This window comes from Anabrus simplex, chromosome 5 (genome assembly GCF_040414725.1).
Source record: "Anabrus simplex isolate iqAnaSimp1 chromosome 5, ASM4041472v1, whole genome shotgun sequence".
Classification (NCBI taxonomy): Eukaryota; Metazoa; Arthropoda; class Insecta; order Orthoptera; family Tettigoniidae; genus Anabrus; species Anabrus simplex.
In genome coordinates, this window is record NC_090269.1 from 323,165,181 (window position 1) to 323,193,032 (window position 27,852).

The 27,852-nt window shown below is 40.1% G+C and overlaps 1 protein-coding gene and 1 pseudogene across 6 annotated transcripts in view; one reads left to right on the forward strand and one right to left on the reverse strand.

The window, feature by feature from the left end:
* Nucleotides 1-27,852, reverse strand: part of LOC136874049 (F-box/LRR-repeat protein 20) — a 458,706-nt gene that overhangs the window by 96,018 nt on the left and 334,836 nt on the right. For all 6 annotated transcript variants that reach the window (XM_068227643.1, XM_067147555.2, XM_068227641.1 and 3 more), the window contains 2 exons: nucleotides 17,397-17,536; nucleotides 4,091-4,282 (listed from right to left, as the gene is read on the reverse strand). In XM_068227643.1, the coding sequence (XP_068083744.1) occupies nucleotides 4,091-4,282; nucleotides 17,397-17,536 (332 nt within the window). The remainder of the gene's footprint in view (nucleotides 1-4,090; nucleotides 4,283-17,396; nucleotides 17,537-27,852) is intronic.
* On the forward strand, nucleotides 8,855-9,009 carry LOC136875146 (5.8S ribosomal RNA; annotated as a pseudogene).

Sequence of the window (27,852 nt, forward strand, 5' to 3'; positions counted from 1 at the left end):
CGAAGTGTACTAAAAAACTGTATGATTCATATTGTTTATTACTCTAGCGAGAGTTAGCTAACATTTCTCAGAACAAGGTTGGAGAAATGGAAGAATCTTAAGGCACTGAACTGTGTGCCCAAGTTTTATGAAACCGAGCTTGATAGCTGCAGTCGCTTAAGTGCGGCCAGTATCCAGTAATCGGGAGATAGTGGGTTCGAGCCCCACTGTCGGCAGCCCTGAAGATGGTTTTCCGTGGTTTCCCATTTTCACACCAGGCAAATGCTGGGGCTGTACCTGAATTAAGGCCACGGCCGCTTCCTTCCACTTCCTAGGCCTCTCCTATCCCATCGTCGCCATAAGACCTATCTGTGTCAGTGCGACGTAAAGCAAATAGCAAAAAAAAAAAAAAAAAGTTTTATGAAAACTTCAGCTGTCAGTGGTGAGATGGCGTGGAATGACATCAGTAGACGAATAAGTTTGAGTGGTGTCTTTAATAGCAGAAAAAATCACAATATGAAGATAAATCTGGAGTTTAACACTTTGAAGACGATGTCACCCCATGTGGGGTGACGGACCCTCATAGAATATATAGTATGTCACCCCTCATGGGGTGACATGGTAGTGTGTCCAGGCCTCTCAACTTCAGGCTGTCGCACAAAACTAGCGCTACCATTCGCTGTTGTATTACATTGCTTGTTCACGTAAGGTGTTCGTAGAGTGCAGCGCAGTGCCCATTCCTTACCAAGCACACTGTGCATAGCGCAATAGACAGTGGAATTTCAACGTGGTAACATACGCAACCATCAGAATTCAATTATTAATGGCAAGGAAAATAATGTGGATTGGAGTTTATTATTGCTTTATTCTTACATACTGATTGAGATTTAGCACTCAGATGAAATTGTAAACCGGGTCTACGTGTGAATAAAAAATGTTTCTGCAAACCTGAGAATGTTCCCCAGTAATTGTGACTGGCTAGTGATTTGGTTGAATCATCGCCCCATGCAGCACCGGAATCTTTGCAAGTGTCCTCACTACAAATGCTACTGTCGAATTCCGACTCAGAAAAGGTGGCAGCACATTGCAAATCCTAAATGTCATCACCTCTTGATTCAACATTTGAACCCTTTTCAAGTTGTTCTTCTATCTCTCTATCGGTAATCATGGCTTACTCAACACAGAAACACATAACATGAATTAAATTCTTGTCACAAAACTGTAATCACATCAAAGAAAAGTACAATAAGTTCCACCTTTTCAATACATTATATTATGTGACAGTTTTACGTTACAGTTAAACCTTCACATTTTTATACACTCGGGACCGGTTTCGACAGTGTATCTGTCATCATCAGCCAAGAACAATTAATCGAGGACAATAAACCTTATAATACTTCAGGTATGATATAACAGTGAATATAAAATTATACATTATCTATCTACAAAAAGGTGTGAACATGTCCAGGTAAAAAATCACGATTTAAGAAAAATCATAGTCCTGTAGGGTGTACACTTATAAAATTTCTAATTAAAATAACGTGTTAAAAACCTGCTGTTATATTATAGCTATAGCAGAGATGTTTATAGGTGTAAATCTATGGAGTTTTGGCACTCAAGACATATAGCTATGTTTTGACAAGTTAAAGTGTTCAAACATTTAGTTAAATGGTGTTCCACTTAGAATATGTGATACAGTTCAGCTGAGGTTATAGTAATATGTTTGTAGGCTTAGTTTTGGTATTTTTAACACTCGGGACATATAGCCATGTGTGACAAGTTGAAAGTGGATAAAACATTTAGTTAATGGTGTTCCTCTTAAAATATATGGTAAAATTCAGCTGAAGCTACAACTTGGACTTGAGGAGCAGATAATTATGTAAAATATCAATATAAGTAGAAATGAACAATTTGAATGGGTCACTGCTTGTTGATATAGATGATCAGCGAGTCCTATTAAACAATTATACATGTCGACATGTGGTTGTATATCATCTTGCTGAGAAGTAACAAAGGTCCTGGCTAAAATGGTGCTTGTAGATCTTATGTTGTAGGTTGTGATTACATAAATTGACTAGAAGGGATCCTGATCCAAGTCGGAACCTCAGGTGCCAAGTTGATGGTAGACGGAACGTAGTGGAACTGACAGGCTGAGGAATTCTGCTTCAATACGGAACCTAAATATGAAGTTCTTAACTTTAAATACAAAACTGTAAATTACAAGGAACTTGTTGAAAGGCGCGTAAATCAACAGCTCACAACACAGAGCACAGTGTTCCACAACAACAAAGGTAAAAAGGCAGTCACCCCTGCGCTTTCTCTGTTGCACTGTCAACCTAATAACCATATGTCACCCCAATTGGGAGGACACAAAAATAGTAACTTTGAACATAAATTAAGTTTTTGATTATCATCTACAAATGAAATTACGAACATCCGTAGCCCACAACAACCTGAAAAATGTATATCGCATTTCAGCAGTTTACCACAAAAAAAGCAAATGTACACGTCGATGCTAAAGTGTTAAGAGGACAAATTGGTGCAAATATTCGTTTATAGGAAGGGGAGTTAGGAACTGGAATAACTTACCAAGGGAGATGTTCAATAAATTTCCAATTTCCTTGCCATCGTTTACGAAAAGGCTAAGAAGACAACAGGTAGGGAATCTGCCACCTGGGCGACTGCCCTTAATGCAGATCAGTAGTGATTGACTGATTGACTGAAGAGTAAATTTGAATGCTTTACATTCTGTTAACATTAACTGCTTACAAATATTCACCTCAAATGTCAAGTACATTTTTTATAGAATACCTAAAACAGATTGGAGTAGATGTAGAATGCTGTATTATTATAGAATTGTAAAGTTTAGCACAGGATAGAGTGGCAAGGAGTGTTGCTTTAAACCAGTCTATAAGCTGATTATTAAAATAATATTACATCTAGTTTTGGTTATTTAAACACAGTAGGTACTTCTCAGAACTTTTTTTCTTTGTCCACACATTTAGGTCTCGTCTCATCAACATAAGTCAATACTTAACAAGTTGTTAAATAATTTTAACATTCAAATTAACACTAAAGTGTGTTCCTTTTGCAACTTGTTTTGACGTTGCACTAACACATCCACGGTTTTCGGCGACAGACGAACGGGAAAGGGCTGGGACTGGGAAGGTTGCACCACGTCCTTAATTAAGGTGTGAAAATGGGAAACAATGGAAAACCATCTTCAGGGCTGTCGACGGTGGGATTTAATTATTTACTGCCATATATGGTGCTCAAGCTCAGTTTTCTTAACTATAAATCATCACACATTGCAAATATGTCCAAGTACCTTCTGGTAAACATGAATGACAGCATTACAGTTCTTTATACTGCTGCTGAATGAGACTACTGTCCTTGCCAGATAGAATACAAATGCTTGTTTTGAAGATTAGTAAGCATGTGTTCTGCAGGTTTAATTTCCTGTTCATTCCTACAATGGTGTCACGGTGTCTGATTCTCTGAGTGATAAGTGTGATAGAAACCCTGATAAATAAAACATAAGACCCACAAGAATGTGCAAAGTCTGCTCAGAAAAGTCATTAAAAGAGACTGGAAAACGATCAAGAAAAGAGACTCCTCGGTACTGCGAAAGCTACAATATGGCTCTCTGTTTACCCAAATATTTTGAACTTTATTACACGAAATTAAGATTTTCCTAACTGGAATGGCAGAAAAAGAATTACCCTTCCCAATCATCTTTTTTCCTTTTAGATAGCATATTAATACTAATGTAACAATGATAGGTTTGAAAATGAAAAAGAAACATCACATACAATTTGAAAGTCTGTGAAATAGGACCTTATTGTTTCTTAGTATTATATGGTATGATGAACCAAACAAGCATTCTCTGCATCAAAAGTTGTTTCACACAAATGAAGATAAAGAATCTGAGACAATACCTCAAGAAGGGCAAATGAAATTCTTGCATAAAAATTGATGCTCTTTAGTTTTTCTTCCATTTGACTCAGTAACATTAAAAAAAAAAAAGAAAAAAAAAAAAAGACATTATTGAAGACAATGTAATATTTACAACCCTGAATTGGCCTTGATCTCATTAACAAGTGACACCTACCCTAGCAAGTGCCTGAAACCCAGTGTCAGTGAATTGTGAACAGCCAGCTACTTCCAGGGTGCTGAGCATGTGACAATGTTGGGCCAGAGCTACCAAAGAAGCATCTGTAAGATGCGAGCATCCAGACAGACAAAGGTAATGGAGGTGAGGGCAGGACTCTGCCAGGCGCTGCACTGCTTCATCTGTTATATTCTGAAACATAAAATAACAGGAAGTACATGTTACACAATTGGATTTACAGAATATATGAATTAAAACATGAGAGAGATTTGTGACCCTGTCACAATTTATAATTAATAACCTTGGTTTTGTCCTATGATCTGCGAATCTAACAGTATATCTAAGAGCTGGTTCCATGGGTGACATGTACTGCAAAGGAAATGGATGCACTTTCACAGTGCCACAGCAGAGGCTAGGGTAGGCGTTAGTGGCTAGACAGTGGCTCACCCACGCTACCAATAGCACCATCAAGCATTTATGGCAGCAGTACCAAACCATAGTTTAGTACTGGTGAAATTTCAATGGCGAAACAGCTATCAGTCCCTGCAGTCATTTCCTTGTTATTCTAGCCAGTCTCTGTCTATTGAGTAGTGCCAGAATAATGTTGAAAACTAAGAAAGCCACACTGCAGAGGATTGTATGTTTAGTTGAGGAATTACATGTTGGAGCTTTTGTATCTAGAAAAGAGGCCCAACCTGTTATTTGGAAATCTGCAACAGTAGAATATTGCGATAATGTGTAGTTTATCTGATGTTTCAACCAATAAAGGATTAACAAATTGTTTGGCTTTGCCTATACTTCTTTCATCCACATCATCATCATCATCATCATCATCATTTTACTGTTCCAGTTTCCCAGGTACTGTTGGTGAGCGTATTCCATTTTGTCTTATTGAGATACGTTCTGTTGTTAATGAAGTCTTCCCAGTGCCCTTCCCCGATCTGCAATGTTCATCTTTACGATGTCCATCCAGTGAATTCCTGGTCTTCCCACCATCTGTTTTCCTGCCACATGTCTGTCCAAGTTAACATAAGCTGTCCACAACATATAAAGCAAAACTTCACAATGCCTGAACATGAGTGGTGTGGCTTGAAAGGGTGGATGAGCCCAAGGGTGAGGTCACGTAGAAGCCTCGCTGAACGCTGGAGGTTGACATGGTGCCTATGCTCTAAAACAAATAGTCTCCCTTCATCTCCAACAATTATATCAGTAAAAATCAGTCTTGGTCAAACATACTCATTAGGTCTCCAGCAGAAGTCATTTGCGTTTCTTCTTGTTCAAGAGTCAGCATTTCTGGGACCAACTTTGGAGAAATGTAATGGATATTCAAATTTTTGTGAAGAATTGTGTGAACACTACCAACTTCTGCTAATATCTTTTCAGTAGTCTTTCATCCATCACCTCTCACAATATCACAAACATTTACCAAATTTACAGATCATCTTTGATACCTGCATGGCCTTCACAAAATTGTTGATACAAGTAAAACATTTCGGTTTTTTGCATGTATATTTCAAGGCCTCATTATTTTTTGTGGTTCTCATATCATTATCTTATCCTTGATCTGGAAGATTGCTTCATTAAATGGTTTCCCTTTTCAACATTGGATAATATTAGATGTGCATTGCCGTGACAAAGACATTATTTTATTTCCCCCTTCGTTGTTTCTGAAACTTCCTTGCTTTTGGCTGTTGGGTAATATGGAGGCCTTGAGCCTACCTATTTTTTTCCTCAACTATCATGATATTTTTAATTGCTTCAAAGACAGTTGTATGGTCATATACCCCTGATTTGATTTGGCACGATGTAAATATCTTTTCAAGGTACTGTGCCTAACGCCTGTGTAATTTTGAATGCCTTCTTTTCTTTCTGTTGACACGGTGTGGTTACCAGTTAGTTACATACATTACGTATGGGAGTCTGTTGTGTTTTTTTAAAAGTCGATTTTAACTTATATGTGCAGCTATTTTATATCATATGACTTGTTTTCCATCTCTACTGCCATTGTACATTTTCCTTATTGCTTTAACTCACTTCATATCATAATTAGGTGCAATTTTTTTGTGCTTGTTATCTTCATATATGCCTTTGTCGGGGACGTAACCCAGCCTGATACTGGCCCAGTCAAATGTGAAGCTTTTTAACTTGCTTTGAAAATTATGACCTCGGTATTTTCATACATCGAAGCTTGTTGAATACGGATTACTTGGCATGTTTTCTTGTTTTGAGACACAGCTACTGGGATGATTGTTTGGGCGTATCAAGGTTTTATATCCCTAGATATTTCTAATACCTTGGATAACATGAGAGGATTGTTCTATGATATTTTTGTTTTCGTGATTCATGCCCATTACTTTCTGAAGAAAGAGATTTTGGTTTGTTTTACTTTGAATTTAATATTTTCCAATCTTGCTTCTGTAAGTACATTTTTCTAGTTTGGTTATTATCTCTGCTTCCTTTATTTACTATTTTGAGTGTTTCCATAGCAACGACACCTTGTTTATTTCCCTTTTCCTACTTTTTCATGGAGGCTCACACATTGAATTCCTTTCTTACACAAGCACCTCGTTATATTTTTGGCCTATTTGGCCCTTTATGATGTCAATGTTAGCTATTTCTTTACACCTGGCCTGCAGATAATGAGAGGGGAGGATGTGTATTTTCTTTAGGCTCTGAGACTTGGTCTCTGTTTGGGACGAGTTCAAACCTAAAAAAAATGAGAATTTGCTTTGAGGTTCTCTTCAAGATTGTTCGAAACCTGGTAACCGCTAACTGAGTTATAACTGTGCATGGGATGTTTTAAAGATTATAACTGGTATGTTATGGGAAACTTATGACAAATATGCCCCAGGGTGCCCACTAGTAACTTAAGTCTGTTTTCCCTGTATTTTCCCCTGGGATATTCCTGTTTTACCTGCATTAAATTTATTGGGACATGGCCCCGTAATCAGAATGAGTACCCTTTATATCCTTTAACGAGTATCCATTGGAGGGCAAGTCTGGTGCCAGCAGCCGTGGTAATTCCAGCTCCAATAGCGTATATTAAAGTTGTTACGGTTAAAAAGCTTGTAGTTGGATTTGTGTCCCATGCTGTTGGTTCATCGCTCGTCGGTGTCTAACTGGCATGGTTCGTGGGACGTCCTGCTGGTTGTGGCGAGTCTAAAGCGCGCGGCCGCCGTGGTTATCTGTGTGTGGTTCCTGCGCGCCGTAGGTGGACCCCGATGAAATCGTACCGCGGTGCTCTTCATCGAGTGTCGAGGTGGGCCGGCACGTTTACTTTGAACAAATTAGAGTGCTTAAAGCAGGCCGGCTGCGCCTGAATACTGTGTGCATGGAATAATGGAATAGAACCTCGGTTCTATTTTGTTGGTTTACAGAACCCAAGGTAATGATTACTAGGGACAGGCGGGGGCATTCGTATTGCAACGTTAGAGGTGAAATTCTTGGATCGTCGCAAGACGGACCGAAGCGAAAGCATTTGCCAAGTATGTTTTCATTAATGAAGAACAAAAGTTAGAGGTTCGAAGGCGATCAGATACCGCCCTAGTTCTAACCATAAACGATGCCAGCTAGCAATCCGCCGAAGTTCCTCCGATGACTCGGCGGGCAGCTCCCGGGAAACCAAAGCTTTTGGGTTCTGGGGGAAGTATGGTTGCAAAGCTGAAACTTAAAGGAATTGACTGAAGGGCACCACCAGGAGTGGAGCCTGCGGCTTAATTTGACTCAACACGGGAAGCCTCACCAGTTCCGGACACCGGAAGGATTGACAGATTGAGCTCTTTTTTGATTTGGTGGGTGGAGGTGCATGGCCGTTCTTAGCTGGTGGAGCGATTTTTCTGGTTAATTCCGATAACGAACGAGACTATAGCCTGCTGAATAGTCGCATCCGGTATCCGTCTGTGCTACCGGCGACAACACATCTTCTTAGAGGGACAGGCGGCTTCTAGCTGCACGAGATTGAGCAATAACAGGTCTGTGATGCCCTTAGATGTTCTGGGCCACACGCGCGCTACACTGAAGGAATCGGCATGTCCTAGTCCAAAAGGACCGGGCAACCCGTTGAACCTCCTTCGTGCTAGGAATTGGGGCTTGCAATTGTTCCCTATGAACGAGGAATTCCCAGTAAGTGCGAGTCGTAAGCTCGCGCTGATTACGTCCCTGCTCTTTGTACACACCGCCTGTCGCTACTACCAATTGAATGATTTAGCGAGGTCTTCGGACCGGTGCGCGGGATCTGCTTCACGCAGTTTCCGATGTGTCTGGAAAGATGACCAAACTATTTAGAGGAAGTAAAAATCGTAACAAGGTTTCCGTAGGTGAACCTGCGGAAGGATTATTACCGAAATTGTTTTATCAAAAAACATTTCAAGAAGGAGGAGTCGGACGGCCCCGCGCGGTCCTCCCCTCCGGCGAGGCTCCCTCGAGGAGCGAGACTCCTGCCGAGCTCACTGCTGCGAGCTCAGGAGAGTCCTGTACGTACTCTGTAAGTGGCGGCCCCGTCCGTCGCCGACAGCGGGAGTGTTGCGGTCCGCGTGGCCGTGTCTCCTTCGATACAGACGTTCGGCATTGGGTGCCTACCTCCCTCGCTCAGTGGAGCGGGGATAACACGAGGGGACCCGTCGCGGCTTTGACCCGGCGGGCAGGTTTTAAATGAATGCAACGCCCATGCTCGAAACACTTCTTAGCTCTGTGACAAGAAACCCATGAAAATGATTGCTTCTCCTCCACTCACCGTGGAGAGAACGATCGAAAAATGAAAAATACAACCCGGAATGATGGATCACTCGGCTCATGGGTCGATGAAGAACGCAGCAAATTCCGCGTTGACATGTGAACAGCAGGATACATGAACATCGACATTTCGAACGCACATTGAGTTCCATGGATACCGTTCCTGGACCACGCCTGGCTGACGGTCGGGTGCTAAAACTGAACATGACATCGAGTTCGAAGAGTGACGCTCAAGTATATACCATACTCTAGAATCATTATCTTGTACCATATTTTGCATGAACACTTACAATGGCCTAAAGAACTTAAAATAAATATATATTTTAAGTCAAACAAGCTAGAACTTAAAGTGCCAATCTGAGAAGTTGTTTGACAGTAATCCCATTGTACAAAGTCACTACAAGAAACACTACAACGAAAATGAACTAAATTGCTCACAGCAAGCCACCAGTCAATCACTCTTTACACTAATGCCTGTGTTCATAAGGGACCTTATTCTTGAAATTGGTATGAGTGAGCATGCCAGTTCCTGAACACACTCTTAACAGAAACATATGGATTAGTACTCAAAAACTGGGGAATACAATAAGTTTGCAGTTTCTTTAGAAAATCAAAGTGTGTTTGAATATGTATGCTGGTCAACTAGTGTGCGTAGAAACAAGCACCAATGATACACTCTATTCTTTGTCAAATTATTTTCTGTGATAATTTAGCTTTTCCATAATAATTTCTCCTTAACACATTCACATCTGTATCCGAGTTACTGCCTATAGCGCGCACCCATGCTCTGGACCGTATCCGAGTTAGCCCGGATAAGTACAACCTTGAATTGTTGTCGTTTCTACGCAGCTGTGGTTTATTTTTGTCACAAGTATGTGTGACAGAGATGAGGGTAATATCTTTATGAATGCTTCTACCTGCTTCTCCTCACCAGAAACCATATGGCCTTGGAGATTTTCCCTTCCAATGCATTTTTTGTTCAATTTCTGGACAAAGACTAGTGCTGACCAAGCTAGCTGCGTAGTTGGTTTGTGATTCCACAAGCGTGTTTATAGTCACATTCTGAAGTGTAACCAAGGCACTTAGGGACAATATAAGTTTTGACGAAATTGCCAACATCCTATTCAATATAGACTCAAGTGATGAACTAATTCCTGAAATAAGTGAAATTGACAGTGATGACAGTGAAGATTCTCCTGGACATGTGACAGAAAGCACAGTACCTGGAGGTGTAACATTAGCTATCACACCTTCTGGGAATACTAGAGGACTTCTTTAAGGTATGTGAAAAATTTTGTTTCCATATCTTGTTTAGTTTAGAACTTATTGTGAAAATATTTTGTTGTTGTTTGCTGTGCCACTAACAGCTGGAATAGCTGGGCCAGTCATTTAAATAGCCCGCTCAGAGGATGGGTATGAATGTGTCAATACTGAGGCAAAATCTATAATAATTATGAGCAGTCCATTATAGTTACCACATCTACGTTATGTCAATTACATACGGCAGCATTTAAAACACTGGGCATTTTGAAAAGAAAATTAAGTTAAGAGATATTCTTTTTAATTTATAATACACACCTCAAAAAAAAAAAAGTTTAGCACCACCTGTATTTTTTGTGTTGGCAAAGAATGCTCTAAGAGTTGTTGCATAACAGTCATCCAAATGACATGCAACACTACCTGTTAGTGGATGTGTAGGTAATATACGCAGTCTCAGAATAGTCCAGAAGAGTGCGCTGTTACTGTCATCCGTGAACACAACATAACAAGAGCATATTTGTGTCCTGTACAGTATACAGACATGCCTCAACGAGTCATTACTGTTTTTGACCACACCCACATAGCGTCATTGCGTCTCAAGGCCTGTCTGTGAGGGCAGTTGTTGGCCCGGCAGACACCGCAACAGAACTGCGTAATGTCTTACGGAAGACAACTAGTAGGGCTATGTCTACGCAGAGAATCAGAAAGTCTCCATAAGGACCACCTACACTCAAGAGTTCCTCAGCGAGCACCTGCGCGTACATCAACACCGTGGCGCCATGTACAGATGGGCAAGGGAGCACTGGACTGGACTCTGGAAAAAAGGCAGCAGGTCTTTTTCATGGATGAGAGTCAAATGTGTCATACTGGTTAAGCATTGTAGGAGGGTTTCGAGAGTCCTGTATGACATCCAACATGCCCTTCAAGGAGGCGGATCCATCATGTTTTGGGGAGGGATTAAGTATGAATGTCGGACGCCAATCGTCATTGTAGAGTGCAATATGACTGGTACACAACACTGAGACAGAATCCTCGGGCCCATTGTTCGACCATAGTGACAACATTTTTGTGACAGATTAATTCTGCAAGGTGATGACGTGTGCCCGTACTGTTCCAATTTTATGAACTTTTTTCTCAGGGAGGCTCACATCCAATGGATGGATTGGCCTGTGTTGTCTCTGGACATGAATCCCGTTGAATGTGCCTTGGATATGCTGAAACTGGCAGTACAACGACGAACGAATCTACCTCCCGGCTGGCCAGAATGCTGCTGTCAAAGAGTGGGACAGGATCGACCAGAACAGACTCGATTGCCTTGTGGACAGCATGCTACGATGGGTCCCATCATGCTTCGCTGTATGGGGTGGAGTAACACCATACTGACTGAGCAAGTGGCTGTGCCGTTAGGGGCGTGCAGCTGTTAGCTTATGTCGGAAGATAGTGGGTTCGAACCCCACTGAGGCAGCCCTGAAGATAGTTTTCCATGGTTTCCCATTTTCACATGAGGCAAATGCTGCACCATAATTATGGCCACAGCCGCTTTTTTTCTACTCCTAGCCCTTTCCTATCCTATCATTGCCATAAGACTTATCTGTGTTGGTGCAACGTAAAGCAGATTGTAAACACCATACTGAGAGCCAGAATCAGATTCCCGTGTTCGATCGGTGGATGCAAGTTGCTGAAGAATAGTGTCTGTGTTGTGCCAGTCATTGCTTTTTCTATACACCAATCTTGTCATGCTTGACAAAATATGTACGAGGGCAAATCAAAAAGTAAGTTACACTAGCTCGCCGTGAGAGTACACTGTGTGTCGTGACTGTGACCGATGCGGAGCAAGCTACAATAACTGCTGACACGTCCGATAGGAAGATTGGTGTGGTATCCCATCATGTTGTGTGTGCAGAGTGGTCTAAGCTCAATGGTGCGTCAACTGGATGCAGAGATACCAACTATTACGATTCAATAGTAATAATTATGAATTACCCATCATTGATTTTTAAATCTTAAGTGTATGAAGTGTTCAAAAGGATACACAAGGAATTCCATTACAGCTTGAATTCTCAGAATATTATTTTCAGATTTCTCAGTAATCATTTATACCCCTATCCTGTCCCTCATTTCAGAATATTTCGAGTTTTCACACACCGAACGCAGTGTGTGCTTCCAGTACCGGAAAAATAGGCACATGTGAAGTGGTGTATCTTGCGGAGTTGTCTTTGTTCGTCACATGATCAGACTTCCATGCAAATATGCGAGTTGTTTTGTCTTTGTTTTGGCGGCAAAGTGGTGACAAACTCAGTTTCATTGTGAATACTGTGTGCGTGACTGTTGAAGAAGTATTTATTGCGATTTTGGTTTCCAAATTTACATATATTGCTCTTCTGGGATATATGCTAATCGTGTGTTATGAAATGTGAAAGGTTTGAAATAATGAAGCGGTTTCTTGTACAAGAAAATATGTGTGATGACGTTACCACGACTAGCGACGCTAGTAATAAACCAAAAATAGTTAAAAAATTTCAGGAGGCATACTCAAAAGAATGGCCCTGTTTACTGTGTTCCTCAAAATCTTATTCACACGTGTTTTATAGTGTGTGTAGCTGCAATTTTTCAGATGTGCATGATGAGGAAGAACAGGACTGAATTACGTGCTAATATGAACTCCAAACTGTTAAGTGCTCTTTTAGTGCAGAGGATGCACATGATATCAAAAGAAAAAGCATGTCACCAGTGTATGTTTACCAAACAGAAATACAAGCTGCGAAGGGAGCAACTACAGTACTCAACAAAAGAAATGATCCTTCAACTTCCACTCAGATATGTACTGCAGATCACCTGTTATTTTAGCAGGTAAGAATCATACACTCTTTATATGCCAGTCTTTGAATATGTTACATCTGGTTGAAGTGTATGTTGTTCATTGATTTTTCAATGATGTGTAAGTTAGTAAGATCTCTGAAAAAAATTCTACGGCCGCCACCTCCACCCCCACCCCTGTGCCCTAACGGCTGTATTATGAATTGCCTTTCCTGAAAGTTGGCATCTCTGTGGATGTTCATTCTAAATTGGAGGTGCGTGCAACAATCAGATTTCTATGGGGTAAATGGCTCCATTGCATGGAGATTCACTGTGAAATCACTACTGTATATGGTGAGCGTGTAATTTCTCGCCCAGGTATTTTACTCGTAAAGTGGCAGAAGCAATTTGATGCTGGATGCAAAGATAACACAGATGAATATCTCAAAGGGAGGGCTGCAACGTCCAGTACTGTTGGAAATGTTGACCGCGCGGATGGGATTATTTGAGAGAATCGGCGCATAACACTGCAGGAAATTTCCAGCATGCTGAACATTTAATATGGCAGTGTGTTCTCCACTGTTCACCGGCACCTTGGATTTCGTAAACTGTCTCAAAGATGGGACCCACGTCTGCTCACCGATGTTCACAAGGGACGTTTCCAATCGTCACTGACATTTTTGCAACGGTATTCTGTGGAAGGCAACGAGTTCCAGCAGCAAATCATCACAGGGGATGAAAGGTGGGTCCACCACTTTATCCCCGAAACAAAGAGAACATTGGTGGAATGGGTGCACATCACATCACCACCATGAAAGAAGGCCAAGGTCCAACCTGCAGCAGGAAAGGTAACGGTGACTGTCTTCTTTGACATGGAGGGTGTGGTGCACGTGGAATTTATGCCGAAAGGCAAAACAATCAACTCGGCTTCATATTGCCAAACGTTGAATTGGTTGTGTAAGGCAATTAAAGAAAAGCAGCAGGGAAATCTGAGCACCGGTATGATTTTCTTGCACAATAACGCAACACCTCACATAGCCCATCAAACTTTCAAACTGCTGCAGCGATTCAAATGGGAGGTATGGCAACATCCTCCAATACAGTCCAGACTTAGCGCCATGTGATTAACATGTGTTCGGTAAGCTGCACAAGGATCTTGGTGGACAATGATTCCGAAACGATGAGGTGGTGAAGGCAGCTGTCTCCAGGTGGTTACATAGTGCAGGAGGAGATTTCTACGCATCCGGAATCGAAGAGTTGGTTGACCACGCATCCAGAATCGAAAAGTTGGTTGACTGTTCTGAGAAATGTTTACAGTCTCTTGGGGACTTTGTGGAAAAGTGAACTTACATAGTATACCATCAGAGTTAAGTTGCCTATGTGTAGGTGGGTTCATAAATGGCCATAACTCAGAAGAGTAAATTACTTTTTGATTCACCCTTGTATTTGTATCCTATACATTCCCTGGGATCATCAGAAACCTAGAAATGCAGAATTCCAGATAGTGCAAAACATTTTCTGAAGTGTGTATTATTATAATTTAAGTTTTGCTTTAATCTGAACAAAGTAACTACAAATTAAGGGGATAATTACTATCTATGAATATTTAATTTTACTTTCAAAGTAAAGACCTAGAATTACGTTATCATTAATAGTGAATTGTAAGCTAACTCAAACTAATGCAATACTACATATGTTGCATGCCTCGTGTACTGCCACCTTTGAACAGTTAGCGCAAGTATATCTATCTTTATCATTCACTCTCCTTCCCTACCCTGCGCACACACTTTGTCTGTCTCTATTTTTCTCTCAAAGTACTACTCGCTGCATATGACTCGCGTTGCGTCTACATACCAGTTTTCTGCATGCGAATGATCCATTTGGGTCCAGTCTTAGATCGAAAGCTTAATTTTGATGTGACAAGTGATTTCTCTGTTTTCCTGTATGTTTTCTGCATTTTTATTTCCCTGTGCTTTCCCTGTTTTTCCAAGTATTGTATCTACAAGCTGTAAGTACCTTAAGTCCTCTTTCAAGAATATTGTCAGGTCCCTTTATTAAAAATTAATTTTGAATAAATGTTATCTTCCTTTATCCTTCTTTCATTTCATCTACTAGTGTGGGAACACTTGGCTCTCTTCAATGCACGAGTTTGATTTCAAACTGTTTTCAAGTTTGCCTTGATCAGGGTCTGCAATACTGGAATTTACATTCAGCTACTGCACTCACATCTCAAGTTTGGGTATATGATCATGCTACCACAACATTTATCTCTGCTGTATCTTTGATTTTGAACTTTAGGGTCCTGTGGGTTTGTTACACAAGGCATAAACCAGCTATTTTCTTTTTCGTCATTGTTGCTTCACCATAACCTCCATTCATTTTGCATGTTGCTCTTTTTCTCATTACCCTCAAATGTGACAAATGAGCAACAAACAAACAAACAAACAAACAAACAAACAAACAAACAAACAAACAAACAAACAAACAAACAAACAAACAAACAGAGAGTTGCCATGCACAGACAACAATGGTCATGAAAATAAAATTTATGTAGAGTGTACGAAGCTGCATGCCGGTATGAACATTGAGTTTGACAACCTGAAAGAAGAGGAAATTGAGTAGCGCCAAGTCTGAGACGCAGACGTGTGAGCCTGTCCCGTGCATCACACCAGAGGAGTACGAAGGCGCTCAGGCCCTGGTAGTAGACGGGAGTGTGGGCGATGGGAAAGACATCGGGAGTTTCAGCTGCCATGCAAGGACCTGTGGAATTTCATCACCAGGAACGAGATCACCACTGAACAGAACTAGCAGATCTCCCATGGAAAGGCAGTGGCCACCTGATCAAATCATCCACTGTGTCAACTTCTGGTGTTGGGCGGGGCCAGCAAGTGACCTCACCACTGTACTCGTCCACCCCCTTCAAGCCGCACCACTCATGTTTAGGCTTAAGTGCTCAGCCCCCTCTTCCACCCGTGGTGGTGCAGCGTAAGGACTATAGAAATTACGAGACGATTAACCTTGAGTCTTCCACCTCACAAGGTTACTGGATACATCCAGCCTACGCCTGTTCTGGAACGACTGTTCCAGGTATATAAGGCAGGAGCACCTGCAGAGTTCAGTTCCATTTTGAGCTCAGTCTGAGAGCAATACGGTCCTCCAGTTCAGGGAGAAGACTCAGTAGGTTAGTGAGGAGTTAAGTGTGAGCTCAGCCAGTGAGCATCAGGACAGTTGGGTTGCCAGTCAGTGTGAGTTATAGTCTGAGCTAGTGTGCAGTCTGTTGGAGCTGAATTATCGTTGTGTTGCCTGTGCTGTGAGTCGTGTCTCTTGGGGCCAGCTGCTGTGGGAGAACATCACTTGTTCTGGTGCAGTGAGGAAGAGAACATTGGAGTGTCAGCATGAGGCTGTGAACGGAGTTCTACTGGAGCGTGGACAGTGAACTTTTTCCTGAACTGCGAGACTGTTGTGCGCAGTCTGCAATACGAGGACTGTGACAACGCCAATGATTGTGGCGGTGCGACTGAGTGAGACTGTAGTGTTAGTGACCAGAGTCTGTGTGAATCAGTGTGAACGAACAGTGAGTATTAAGAGAGAGAGCACGAACTGTGTAATTGTGTAACATGTACTATGAGTGTAAGTTGTGAGTTAGCATGACTGTGTATGTGTTAATGTGTAGACTAGTAAGTAGTTAATAAAATCTTAGAAATAGAATGCTACCAGGTTCTGTGCTCATTTATTTACCCCGCCAACATGTTACAGTATGATCTGATGCTTGAATATCAGGAGTGTGAGGAGGAAATCCAAAACATCTCCCCAGGAACAAATATTAACATTAGCAAAGGCAAAGTTAGGCTGGAAATGTTGATACTCAGGGTACAGTCCACCACAAATTTATTCTTTTATCACTTCAGGAAGGAAGGAAATAATCTTTTAAAAAAACTGGACAGTAACAAGTGGTTCCTTTTTGCACAACAATGTACCAGCACATTGTCGACTTTGGTAAAAATGACCTTGCCAGTCGCAATGGAATGGATTTGGAGTATTTTATTTTCCAGATCTGTCACTATCCAACTTCAAGTTTCTACTGTTAAAAGCCATGCAAAATAGTAACTATTCGTGATCACTGAAAAAGTCACTGTAAACGCAATGAGATCACCAAGAGTTGTTTTGCAAAATGGTTTCCAGCAATGCTTTCAAATATTACATGCTCAGGCAGAAGTGTGTCATTGCAGAAGATAACTATTTTGAAGGAAATTTTGTGTAAATGAATGTAGAGTGTTTCTGCGTTATTAACAAATTCCAGTAACTTTTTGAAGCTACTATGTATATGGTCCAGTACTTCCACTGACATCCCAGTGCATGGCTATTAGGCTGCAGTAGTGCAACAAATGATGTGAGTGAGATTGGCAGAACAATTAAGTTGTAGCAATGCCAGGCTCGGCAAGGAGTGTCTCACGACAGGCAGGGGATTGTGGATATTTTCTACACCTTCACCCACAAGGAGTCTGAGGAGAATACTTACCAAGCAACCATGAAGGCTCACAACTTCAAGAGCAGGACAAGATTGAGCAAGACAACTCACTGCTGTGTCATTCACATTTGGGCAACCATTCGACATGAAGGAACGCAACTTTGTGCAACCCCGTGCCAGAGCCTCCACTCCTGTAGACAACGTAAGCATGTAAGCAATGGTAAGTGGATGTCAAAATATGTAATTATTTATGAATACATCAGATATAAGCACACTTACAGTAGTTGCTTAATGGCTAGTGCCACTAACGTTTGCACACTCAACAAAGACCGCACTTCTCGGGAGAAATAGCATTTTCAGTGTTTTGTTGAGACTTTAACAATCTTTTCTTGCAAAACTATACATGATCCTTCCAGAATAACCTTACTATGAAAGTGTGGAAGGATCTCTTCACTACATAGAAAAACCTCTGATTACAGAATAGAGCCACCAGTGCTTACTTTCCGTCGAAAAACTTGTTTACACTCAATATTTTTATTAATTAGCCACACGGTACATTAATTCCCAAGTTTTATTATTGGAAACAGAACTTAATTACTCAGTTCATGGCTATAGTTTTGAAAGATTTTTATCATATACAACTGATTACGTAAACTATAAAAATTCTGTCCGTTATTTACACAATTAGACTAGGTACATTGTACTGAATACAAGTAAACCTGTGCAAAACTTTTGCACATTCAACCTTTCACAATATAAAAGTAATCAGTCAATACAGAACAAAATATGAATTTCATTCCTGTAATCATTCAACCTCCTCCCTCCCCCCCAAGGATTTAGTCTGTTGCTGGGTTGTTGAAATGAAAAACTCAGCAAAGTTTATTAACCTATTGAACTCCATTACTCCTAGCATATGCTTCCTACCCCACTCTGAATTAATGTTTGCACTATGAACAGCTATAGGAAGTGAACACTGCAAAATTCTCTAACACAAAACACAGACCAGGTTTCCTTTCTACCACCTTACCTGCTCCTGTTTGAACAGACAGCAGTCTTTATGTTGTTTTCCAGGTAGGTTGTTGATGATGTGCAGTTTACCATTCCAACGTTCTTCAATATCATAAGTAGACGGTCTTCCTCACTTTTGAATTTTGTTGCGTACTTTGCCATCCAACTCATTGATCACCTGTTTCCACAAGGTTTTGTGCGATGGAATGTCCATGTGATTTGCAGTGCAGTAATCTTTACAGAGCAAAACGTTGTCGACTATTGCCATTTACAATAGCCAGAATTACAATTTCCACCACCATTTCAAGCTTTTCACAATAAAAGCATAGCTTGATGTGTAGTGGTCCAAGCAATCAATGCCTTCCATCTCTGATGTATAGCCAATAATATTACGTTTGTTTTCTCTAATTGTTCAACACACTTTCGCTTCTTTCTGTCAATAATTGAGGTTGAATTGTTTCCAGATGTTGAAAGCATCAACAATATCCATTAACTGTTCTAAAATGTCCATTTCCGTGAGCAAAGATGAAGCAGAAGCCATGTTTACATTCAATCTATATCATCAGTGAACTCTCATAAACATTTGAAAATAACTGAAGTTACAAAGTCATTATAATTCCCATGAACTATAGTAAAAAGGGAAAGGTGTTTCCTCAGAGACCGCTAGATAGCTCTACAATACTGAAACACAGCACAGTCGTCTTAGGAGCGCTGAAAGTACAAGCTATTGTAATGTCAAATGGAACTCTACATGAGTGCAAAAGGTTAATGTGAAATGTATTTACAATTTATAACCACCTCTTTGTCAGAATGCAATCATTTCAAATTCTTTGTGTTTCATTTTCAGTAATTGATACTTTGTCAGAACAACGTCTCTCACTTACTACCACCTTCAAGAGTTCTTTTCCTCAGCACGATTTCAATTTCAATTTTCAACAAACAACGTGTTTTAATGTAAAGTGTCAGAAGTTGCTAAAAATCCCTATCCAATGATACCTTAATTCTTTGTTGTAGGCTTCAAATTGGCTGAGAAAAAGGGATGCTGACAACAGCAATAATATATATGATAAAATAAGAAACCACAATATTCATAGATCTTTTACCTTAAAAAGTACTTAGACCACTTTGATTAAATAAGACATTACAATAACAGTTAATGGAAACATACAATCAAAGAAAGCTGCAGCACTAACATGCTTAACTTCTAGGAAATACAAAAGGCAGACAATATTATGATGTACCCCAAGTAGCTATACAGCTTAACAGAAAGTGAACTCCTGATGGATAACAGATAAGATTTTAAACAATGTATTGCATTAAAGTGAAATCCAACACATCCAATATCAAACATCAGCTTTGCAATATTTAATAGACCAGACCAAGAGTTTATAAAGTGAGAAAGTTAGGGCTCTTGTCTCTTACACTTAACCACATACAATTTTTAGACTGTTACAGCATTAATTTAAAATATCAGTGAATTTTCTAAGTGCCACAACAATCCTCTATTTGTAACTAGTTCTTTGGCCTCATTTAGTTCAATACCTCTTATCTTTAAATCATAGGCCAAACTGCTTACTACATTTCCACCAAAGTGAGAACCTCCCTTCCTCTTTATACCTTTCAGTACATGATCCATATAAACTATGAACAACAAAGGTGAAAAATGACAGCCTTGTCTACCCCCTGTAAGGACCTTGAACCACAAACTATTTCTACTATCATTTCTTACCGCAGCCCAATTGAAAACATAAATACCTTTGATTGCTTTTAATAATCTACCCTTAATACCATAGTCCCCCAGTATGGCAAACATCTTTTTCCTCGGTACTCTGTCGTATGCCTTCTCTAGATCTACAAAACCAACATAAATGTCTATTCATCCTGTAGCATACATACATACATACATACATACATACATACATACATACATACATACATACATACATAATCATTATAGACTGTTATGCCTTTCAGAGTTCAGTCGGCAAGCCTCTGAGAATTTACTAAACGTCGCCACAATCCTTGATTTGCAACTAGTGTTGTGGCCTCATTTAGTTCTATACCTCTTATCTTTAAATCGTTAGAAACCAAGTCTAACCATCGTCGTCTTGGTCTCCCTCTACTTCTCTTACCCTCCATAGCAGAGTCCATTATTCTCCTAGGTAACCCATCCTCCTCCATTCGCCTCACATGACCCCACCACCGAAGCCAGTTTATGCGTACAGCTTCATCCATCGAGTTCATTCCTAAATTAGCCTTTATCTCCTCATTCCAAGTACCCTCCTGCCATTGTTCCCACCTGTTCGTACCAGCAATCATTCTTGCTACTTTCATGTCTGTTACTTCTAACTTATGAATAAGATATCCTGAGTCCACCCAGCTTTCGCTCCCGTAAAGCAAAGTTGGTCTGAAAACAGACCGATGTAAAGATAGTTTCACCTGGGAGCTGACTTCCTTCTTACAGAATACTGCTGATCGCAACTGCGAGCTCACTGCATTAGCTCTACTACACCTTGATTCAATCTCACTTACTATATTACCATCCTGGGAGAACACACAACCTAAATACTTGAAATTATCGACCTTGTTCTAGCTTTGTATCACCAATCTGACATTCAATTCTGTTGAATTTCTTACCTACTGATATCAATTTAGTCTTCGAGAGGCTAATTTTCATACCATACTCATTGCACCTATTTTCAAGTTCCAAGATATTAGACTGCAGGCTTTCGGCACAGTCTGCCATTAAGACCAAGTTGTCAGCATAGGCCAAACTGCTTACTACATTTCCACCCAACTGAATCCCTCCCTGCCATTTTATACCTTTCAGCAGATGATCCATGTAAACTACGAACAGCAAAGGTGGAAAAATTACAGCCTTGTCTAACTCCTGTAAGTACCCTGAACCAAGAACTCATTCTACCATGAATTCTCACTGAAGTCCAATTGTCAACATAAATGCCTTCGATTGATTTTAATAATCTACCTTTAATTCCATATTCCCCCAGTATAGTGAACATCTTTTCCCTCGGTACCCTGTCATATGCTTTCTCTAGATCTACGAAACATAAACACAACTGTCTATTCCTCTCGTAGCATTTTTCAATTACCTGCCGCATACTGAAAATCTGATCCTGACAGCCTCTCTGTGGTCTAAAACCACACTGGTTTTCATCCAACTTCCCCCTCAACAACTGATCGCACCCTCCTTTCCAAGATGCCAGTGAATACTTTGCCTGGTATACTAATCAATGAGATACCTCAATAGTTGTTGCAATCCTTCCTGTTCCCTTGCTTATAGATAGGTGCAATTACTGCTTTTGTCCAATCTGAAGGTACCTTACCAACACTCCACGCTAATTTTACTACTCTATGAAGCCATTTCATCCCTGCATTCCCACTGTACTTCACCATTTCAGGTCTAATTTCATCTATTCCTGCTGCCTTACGACAATGGAGTTTATTTACTATCCTTTCCACTTCCTCAAGCATAATTTCACCAACATCATTTTCCTCCTCCCCATGAGCTTGGCTGTTTGCAACACCACCATGATGATTTCCTTTTACATTGAGAAGATGTTCAAAATATTCCCTCCACCTCTCCAGTGATTCCCTGGGATCTATTATGAGTTCACCTGAATTACGCAAAACACTGTTCATTTCCTTTTTCCCCTCCCTTCCTACGATTCTTTATTACTGTCCAGAAAGGTTTCCCTGCTGCTTGACCTAGCCTTTCCAGGTTATTACCAAAATCTTCCCATGACTTCTTTTTGGATTCAACAACTATTTGTTTTGCTCTGTTTCTTTCATCTACGTACAAATCACTGTCTGCCTCGGCCCGTGTTTGAAGCCATTTCTGATAAGCCTTCTTTTTATGTTTACAGGCTGCTCTCACTTCATCATTCCACCAAGATGTTCGCCTTTTCCCATCTTTACATACAGTTGTTCCTAGGCATTCCCTTGCTGTTTCTACTACAGCATCCCTGTATGCCACTCATTCACTTTCTATATCCTGAACCTGCTTAGTGTCTACTGTTCGAAACTTCTCACTAATCATATCCATGTACTTCTGTCTAATTTCCTCGTCCTGGAGATTTTCTACCTTATTCGTTTGCAGACAGATTTCACTTTCTCTATCCTAGGCTTAGAGATACTTAGTTCACTACAGATCAGATAGTGGTCTGTATCATCGAAAAATCTGCGATAAACTCGTACATTCCTAACAGATTTCCTGAATTCAAAATCTGTTAAGGTATAGTCTATTATGGATCTGATACCCCTAGCCTCCCATGTGTAGCGGTGAATAGCCTTATGCTTGAAGAATGTATTCGTAACTGCTAAACCCACACTAGCACAGAAGTCCAGCAAACGCTTCCCATTCCCATTAGCTTCCGTATCTTCCCTACATTTACCAATCACCCTTCCGTATCCTTCAGTTCTATTCCCAACTCTCGCATTGAAATCGCCCATTAGCACTATTCTATCCTTGCTGTTGACCCTGACCATGATGTCACTCAATGCTTCATAAAACTTGTCAACTTCGTCCTCATCTGCACCCTCACATGGTGGTCCTAATTCCTGCAACTGACAAATCTACCCATATCATTCGCTTATTTACGTGCCTAACAGAAACTATGTTGCGTGCAATGGTATTCCTGATAAAGAGCCCTACCCCAGACTCTGCCCTTCCCTTTCTAACACCCGTCAAGTACACTTTATAATCTCCTATCTCTTCCTTATTATCTCCCCTTACATGAATATCACTTACTTCTAGCACATCCAGATGCATGCTCTTTGCTGACTCAGCCAGTTCCTTCTTTCTTCCATAAGTCCCATTAATATTGATAGCTCCCCATCGAATTCCATTTCGTTCGCCAAGTTGTTTCCAAGGAGTCCCTCGCCTGTCAAATGGGAGTGGGACTCCATTACTCCCATAGGTCCGAGGCTTGCTTAAAGTGTTCTGAGTTCGGTAAATTCATGAAGCAGGATGCTACCCTAATTGCACATAGTCCAATTGAGGATCTCTCCTCTAACGGGTTATGGACCACTGGTGAATAGTATAGTCCTAGCCGCCTGAGCACAAGAAAAGCCACGACTCTGAATATGTCCGAGATGCCCACTCCCATTCCATAGCAACTGGTATCCCGACTCTCAGGACCACTTACTAGGCCACTCAGCCGCTGCCCATGGTTCACGAACTAGGACGTGACTACAGTAACCCACAAACATGAACCATAGCATTTTTCAATTAATTGGTGCATACTAAAAATCTGATCCTGACAGCTCTTTTGTGGTCTAAAACCACACTAGTTTTTCAACCACTGACTGCAACTTCCCTTTCCCTTGCAAAATGCCAGTGAACACCTTGCCTGTTATACTGATCAGTGAAATATCATGATAGCTGTTGCAACTTTTCTGTCCCCTAACTTATAGATAGGTGCAATTACTGCTTTCCTCCAATCAGAAGGTACCGTATTAACATTCCATGCTATTCTATGAAGCCATTTCATCTCTGCCTTCCCAGTATATTTCACCATTTCAGGTCTAATCTCATCTATTCCTGCTGCTTTATGTCAATGGAGTTTATTTAGCATATTTTAAACTTCCTCATGTGTAATCTCCCCAACATCATTGTCCTCCTCCTCCTCCTCCTCCTCCTCCTCCTCATGAGCTTGACTGTTTGTGACATCACCAGAAAGATTTCCTTATGTTGAGAAGATTTTTCTTAATATTCCTTCCACCTGTCCAGTGATTCCCTAGGAACTATGAGTTCACCTGATTTTCCCAAGACACTATTAATTTCCTTTTTCCTATCTGTTTCTAAGATTCTTTACTACTGTGCAGAAAGATTTCCTCTGCTGCTTGATCCAGCCTTTCCAGCTTATTACCAAAATCTTCCCACAACTTCTTGGATTCAACAATTATTTGTTTTGCTCTGTTTCCTTCATTTACATATAAATCTCTAGATTCACCAGTCCTTGCTTGGAACCATTTCTGATATGTTTTTACATTTACAATCTGCTCTCACTTTATAATTCCCCCAAGATGTTCCTTTTTTCTCATCTTAACATAGAGACATTCCAAGGCATTCTCTTGCTACAGCATCCCTATATGCCACCAATTCTCTTTCTATATCCTAAACTTACTTACTGTTCATTGTTTGGAAGTTTTCACTAATCATGTCTATGTACTTGTCTAATTCACTCATCCTGGAGATTTTCTACCCTTATTCATCTGCTGACAAATTTCACTTTCTCTATCTTAAGCCTACAGATACTTGGGTCACTACAAATCAGATAGATAGTAGTCTGTATCACAAAAAAATCTCTGGAACACCTGCACATTCCTAACAAATTTCCTGAATTCGAAGTTGGTTATGGTATAAGTTAGTCTATTATAGATCTGGTGTACCTACCTTCCCATGTGTAGTGTGATTAACCTCATGCATTAACAATATATTCGTAATTGTTAATTCCATACTAGCACAGAAGTTCAGTAAGCGCTTCTCATTTATATTAGCTTCTTTATCTTCCCCACATTTACACATCACCTTCTCATTTCTATTTCCAGCTCAAATTGCCCATTCCTTGCTGTGGACCCTCACTATTATATCACTCTGTGCTTGATATAACTTATCAATTTCCTCCTCATTTGCACCCTCACATAGTGAATAGGCAGACAATTCTCATCATAATTCTTCCAACTGCCAAATCTACCCATATCATTCGATCTTTTACATGCCTAACAGAAATTATGTTGCATGAAATAGTTTTCAACTCCCCTTACTTGAATAACATGAACTCCTAATACATGCAGATGCACCCTCTTTGCTGACTGTTTGAGTATATGCGAGAAATATCGAGTTAGAGGTATTTTCTGTCAATTCAAATATCACAGTACCTTTCTTTTGATGATTTTCTTTATTTGTAGTTTCATTTTGCACTTAACGGTTTACCTGGATTTAATAAATTGACTTCAACAACCGAGCATGAACTTTTACTATCAAGATTAGCCAATGCTTCTTGGGTGTTTTAATTTGTAGCAGCACAATGCTGTTTCTTCGAGGAAGAAATTTAAAACCAAAGTTAAGTAACAACTTTCTAATTTCAACACAAAATGGTCTTTTTGGTAACCTTAGCCAGTCTAGTGGCATTCAAATTTCAAGTCTTTCTTCATCTACAACTTAAACTAATGCTTCAAAATTTGTTCAAAAAATATCAGTGTAAAGGTCTTTTCTCATTATGGTGTTCTGCAAGAATTGTTTTTACCCGGCGTTAATCGTGCAGGGTAAATTTCTACCCCACTGGTATATTTCAATGTGGCATTCTGATGAGGTACGTACCACTGGTTTCACGCTCTGTATACCTTCCAATGACACTGCATTGCATCACTAGATTAAAACAGAAGCAGTTGTGAGGAAGATGTTTGTCACCCAGATTGCATTAAAAGTGGCTGGGGTAAAACTAAACCCCACGCAACCAATCGTGTGAATAGTTTGGTGAAAATTATAATAAAGCTTTCCATTTTATTCAGCACAATATGTGAATGTATAGTGTAAGTTTTATTAGGACAGTTTAAGGTATTCATAAACAGGAAAATGGCTGGTGCTGTGAACTATTTCAAGGACAACAATGAGATTCTACAGGTGTTGTTAAACAGTGAAGACTCGAGTTGTGGTAGTGGAACTGACAGTGAAAACGAATGGGAAAATAACTTCGTGGAAGATTCCGATCATAATAGTGAGTCTGAGCAAGATACTGAAGATACGGGGGTAGAACCAGAACTGCCTAGTCAAGAAAGTTCATTCATGACAACAAAGTGGAGTAAGTTACCTCTCCGTAGTAGAAGTAGAACTCGAGCTTGATATGTTGTATCTAAGCTTCCAGTTCTAAGAGGTATGGCCAATTCAGTAAAAAACATTATAGAATGTTATGGCTGTTTTTTTTTTCTTCAGTAAAACAATACTGTAAATATTATTTTATAATGAACAAATATTCACACAGAGCATGTTCATGAAAACTTTACATGGGAGAAAGATGCCAAACCCACTGACATAAAAAGAAATGAGGGCATTTCTTGGGCTGCTAATTCTCTGCGGCACATATAATGCTGGAAGGCTAAATGTTGATGACTTCAGGGAACAGACAGGGTTTAGGGTTGAAATTTTCTATGCCACCATATCACTACATAGATTCCGCTTCTTGCTACGATGTCAGATTCTACGACATTCGTGACAGGCCCCAGGAGGCAGTTAGACAAATTGGCACCCGTAACAGATGTTTTTGAGTTATTCATTCACAACTGCCAAGAAAATTAACGAATTGGGGTGTATGCCTGTATTGATGAAATTAAATTCAGAGGTGGTTGACCATTCAGGCAATATTTGCCAAATAAACCAGGCAAATATGGGGCCTGTTCCACGAACAAACTTTGCAACTTTTCACTTTGCACTTTTCAGTTCAAATTTTGTTCCACCATCACTTTTCAGATTTAGCTTGCAAAGTGAAAAGTGAGAAGTTAGGGATCTTTCCACTTTTCAAGCCTGTTATGTTCCTCTATTGGTACAGAAATGCAAAGTGCAAAGAAATGAAGTGAAAAGTTTTTATAAATCTTGCAAAGAGATGATTCCCTTTTCATCTGTTAATTAACAAGTATGTACACTAGTTTCTCGGCGTAGAATTTGGTTTAGTGAAATAAACATGTTACGACGAGAGCTTTTGTTATCATCAAGTGAGGACAGTGAAGAAGAATCCAACAAGAGAACGTACAAAGACAGGATTAATTTTCATAATCTCACTTCCAACGGAATTTTGCGAGTGTTTTCGTATTACCTCAACATAGGCTGACTATATTCTTGAAATGATCGGTCATTTACTGAAACATGCAACAAAAAGAAGTAAATTCCTTTCCAAAAAGGAACAAATTCTTATATGCTTACATTGGTTAGGAAATGGTGCCCAGGTGCACGGTGTAGCAGCAATGCATGGGACATCAAAATCAATTATTTGCAGAACTGTTACCAAAGTAGTAGATGTTACAGTAAATGTAATATTTCCTAACATAGTACGTTGGCCTGATAATCCACATAATACAGCAATGGAATTTCTAATGAGGGGTGAATTTCCTTTTGTGTGTGGATGTGTTGACGGTACTCTCATTAACAATGATGCTTGTCATCATTTGAATGATTTTTCAAGTTGCCAAAAAAGGATGTCCCGTTTCTCCTTGATAACTTCTAGCAAAGCCAGTTTTTTGTAATAGTCTTTCTTTCTCATGATTTAAACTTTAAAACTACTGGTACCACAATTATACTGTCATGTTTGCCGAGAAAAATAAAGCATTAAAATCATGGAATATTATACAGTTTGCCGATGGAAAAAACTTGATCGGATCACTCATTCACAAAGACTTTTCACTTTGCAAAGAAACTGAAAAGTAAAACCTAGATCAGAATGGAACAGAAAGACTTTGCAGTTTGCAAGAATTGAAAAGTTAAAAG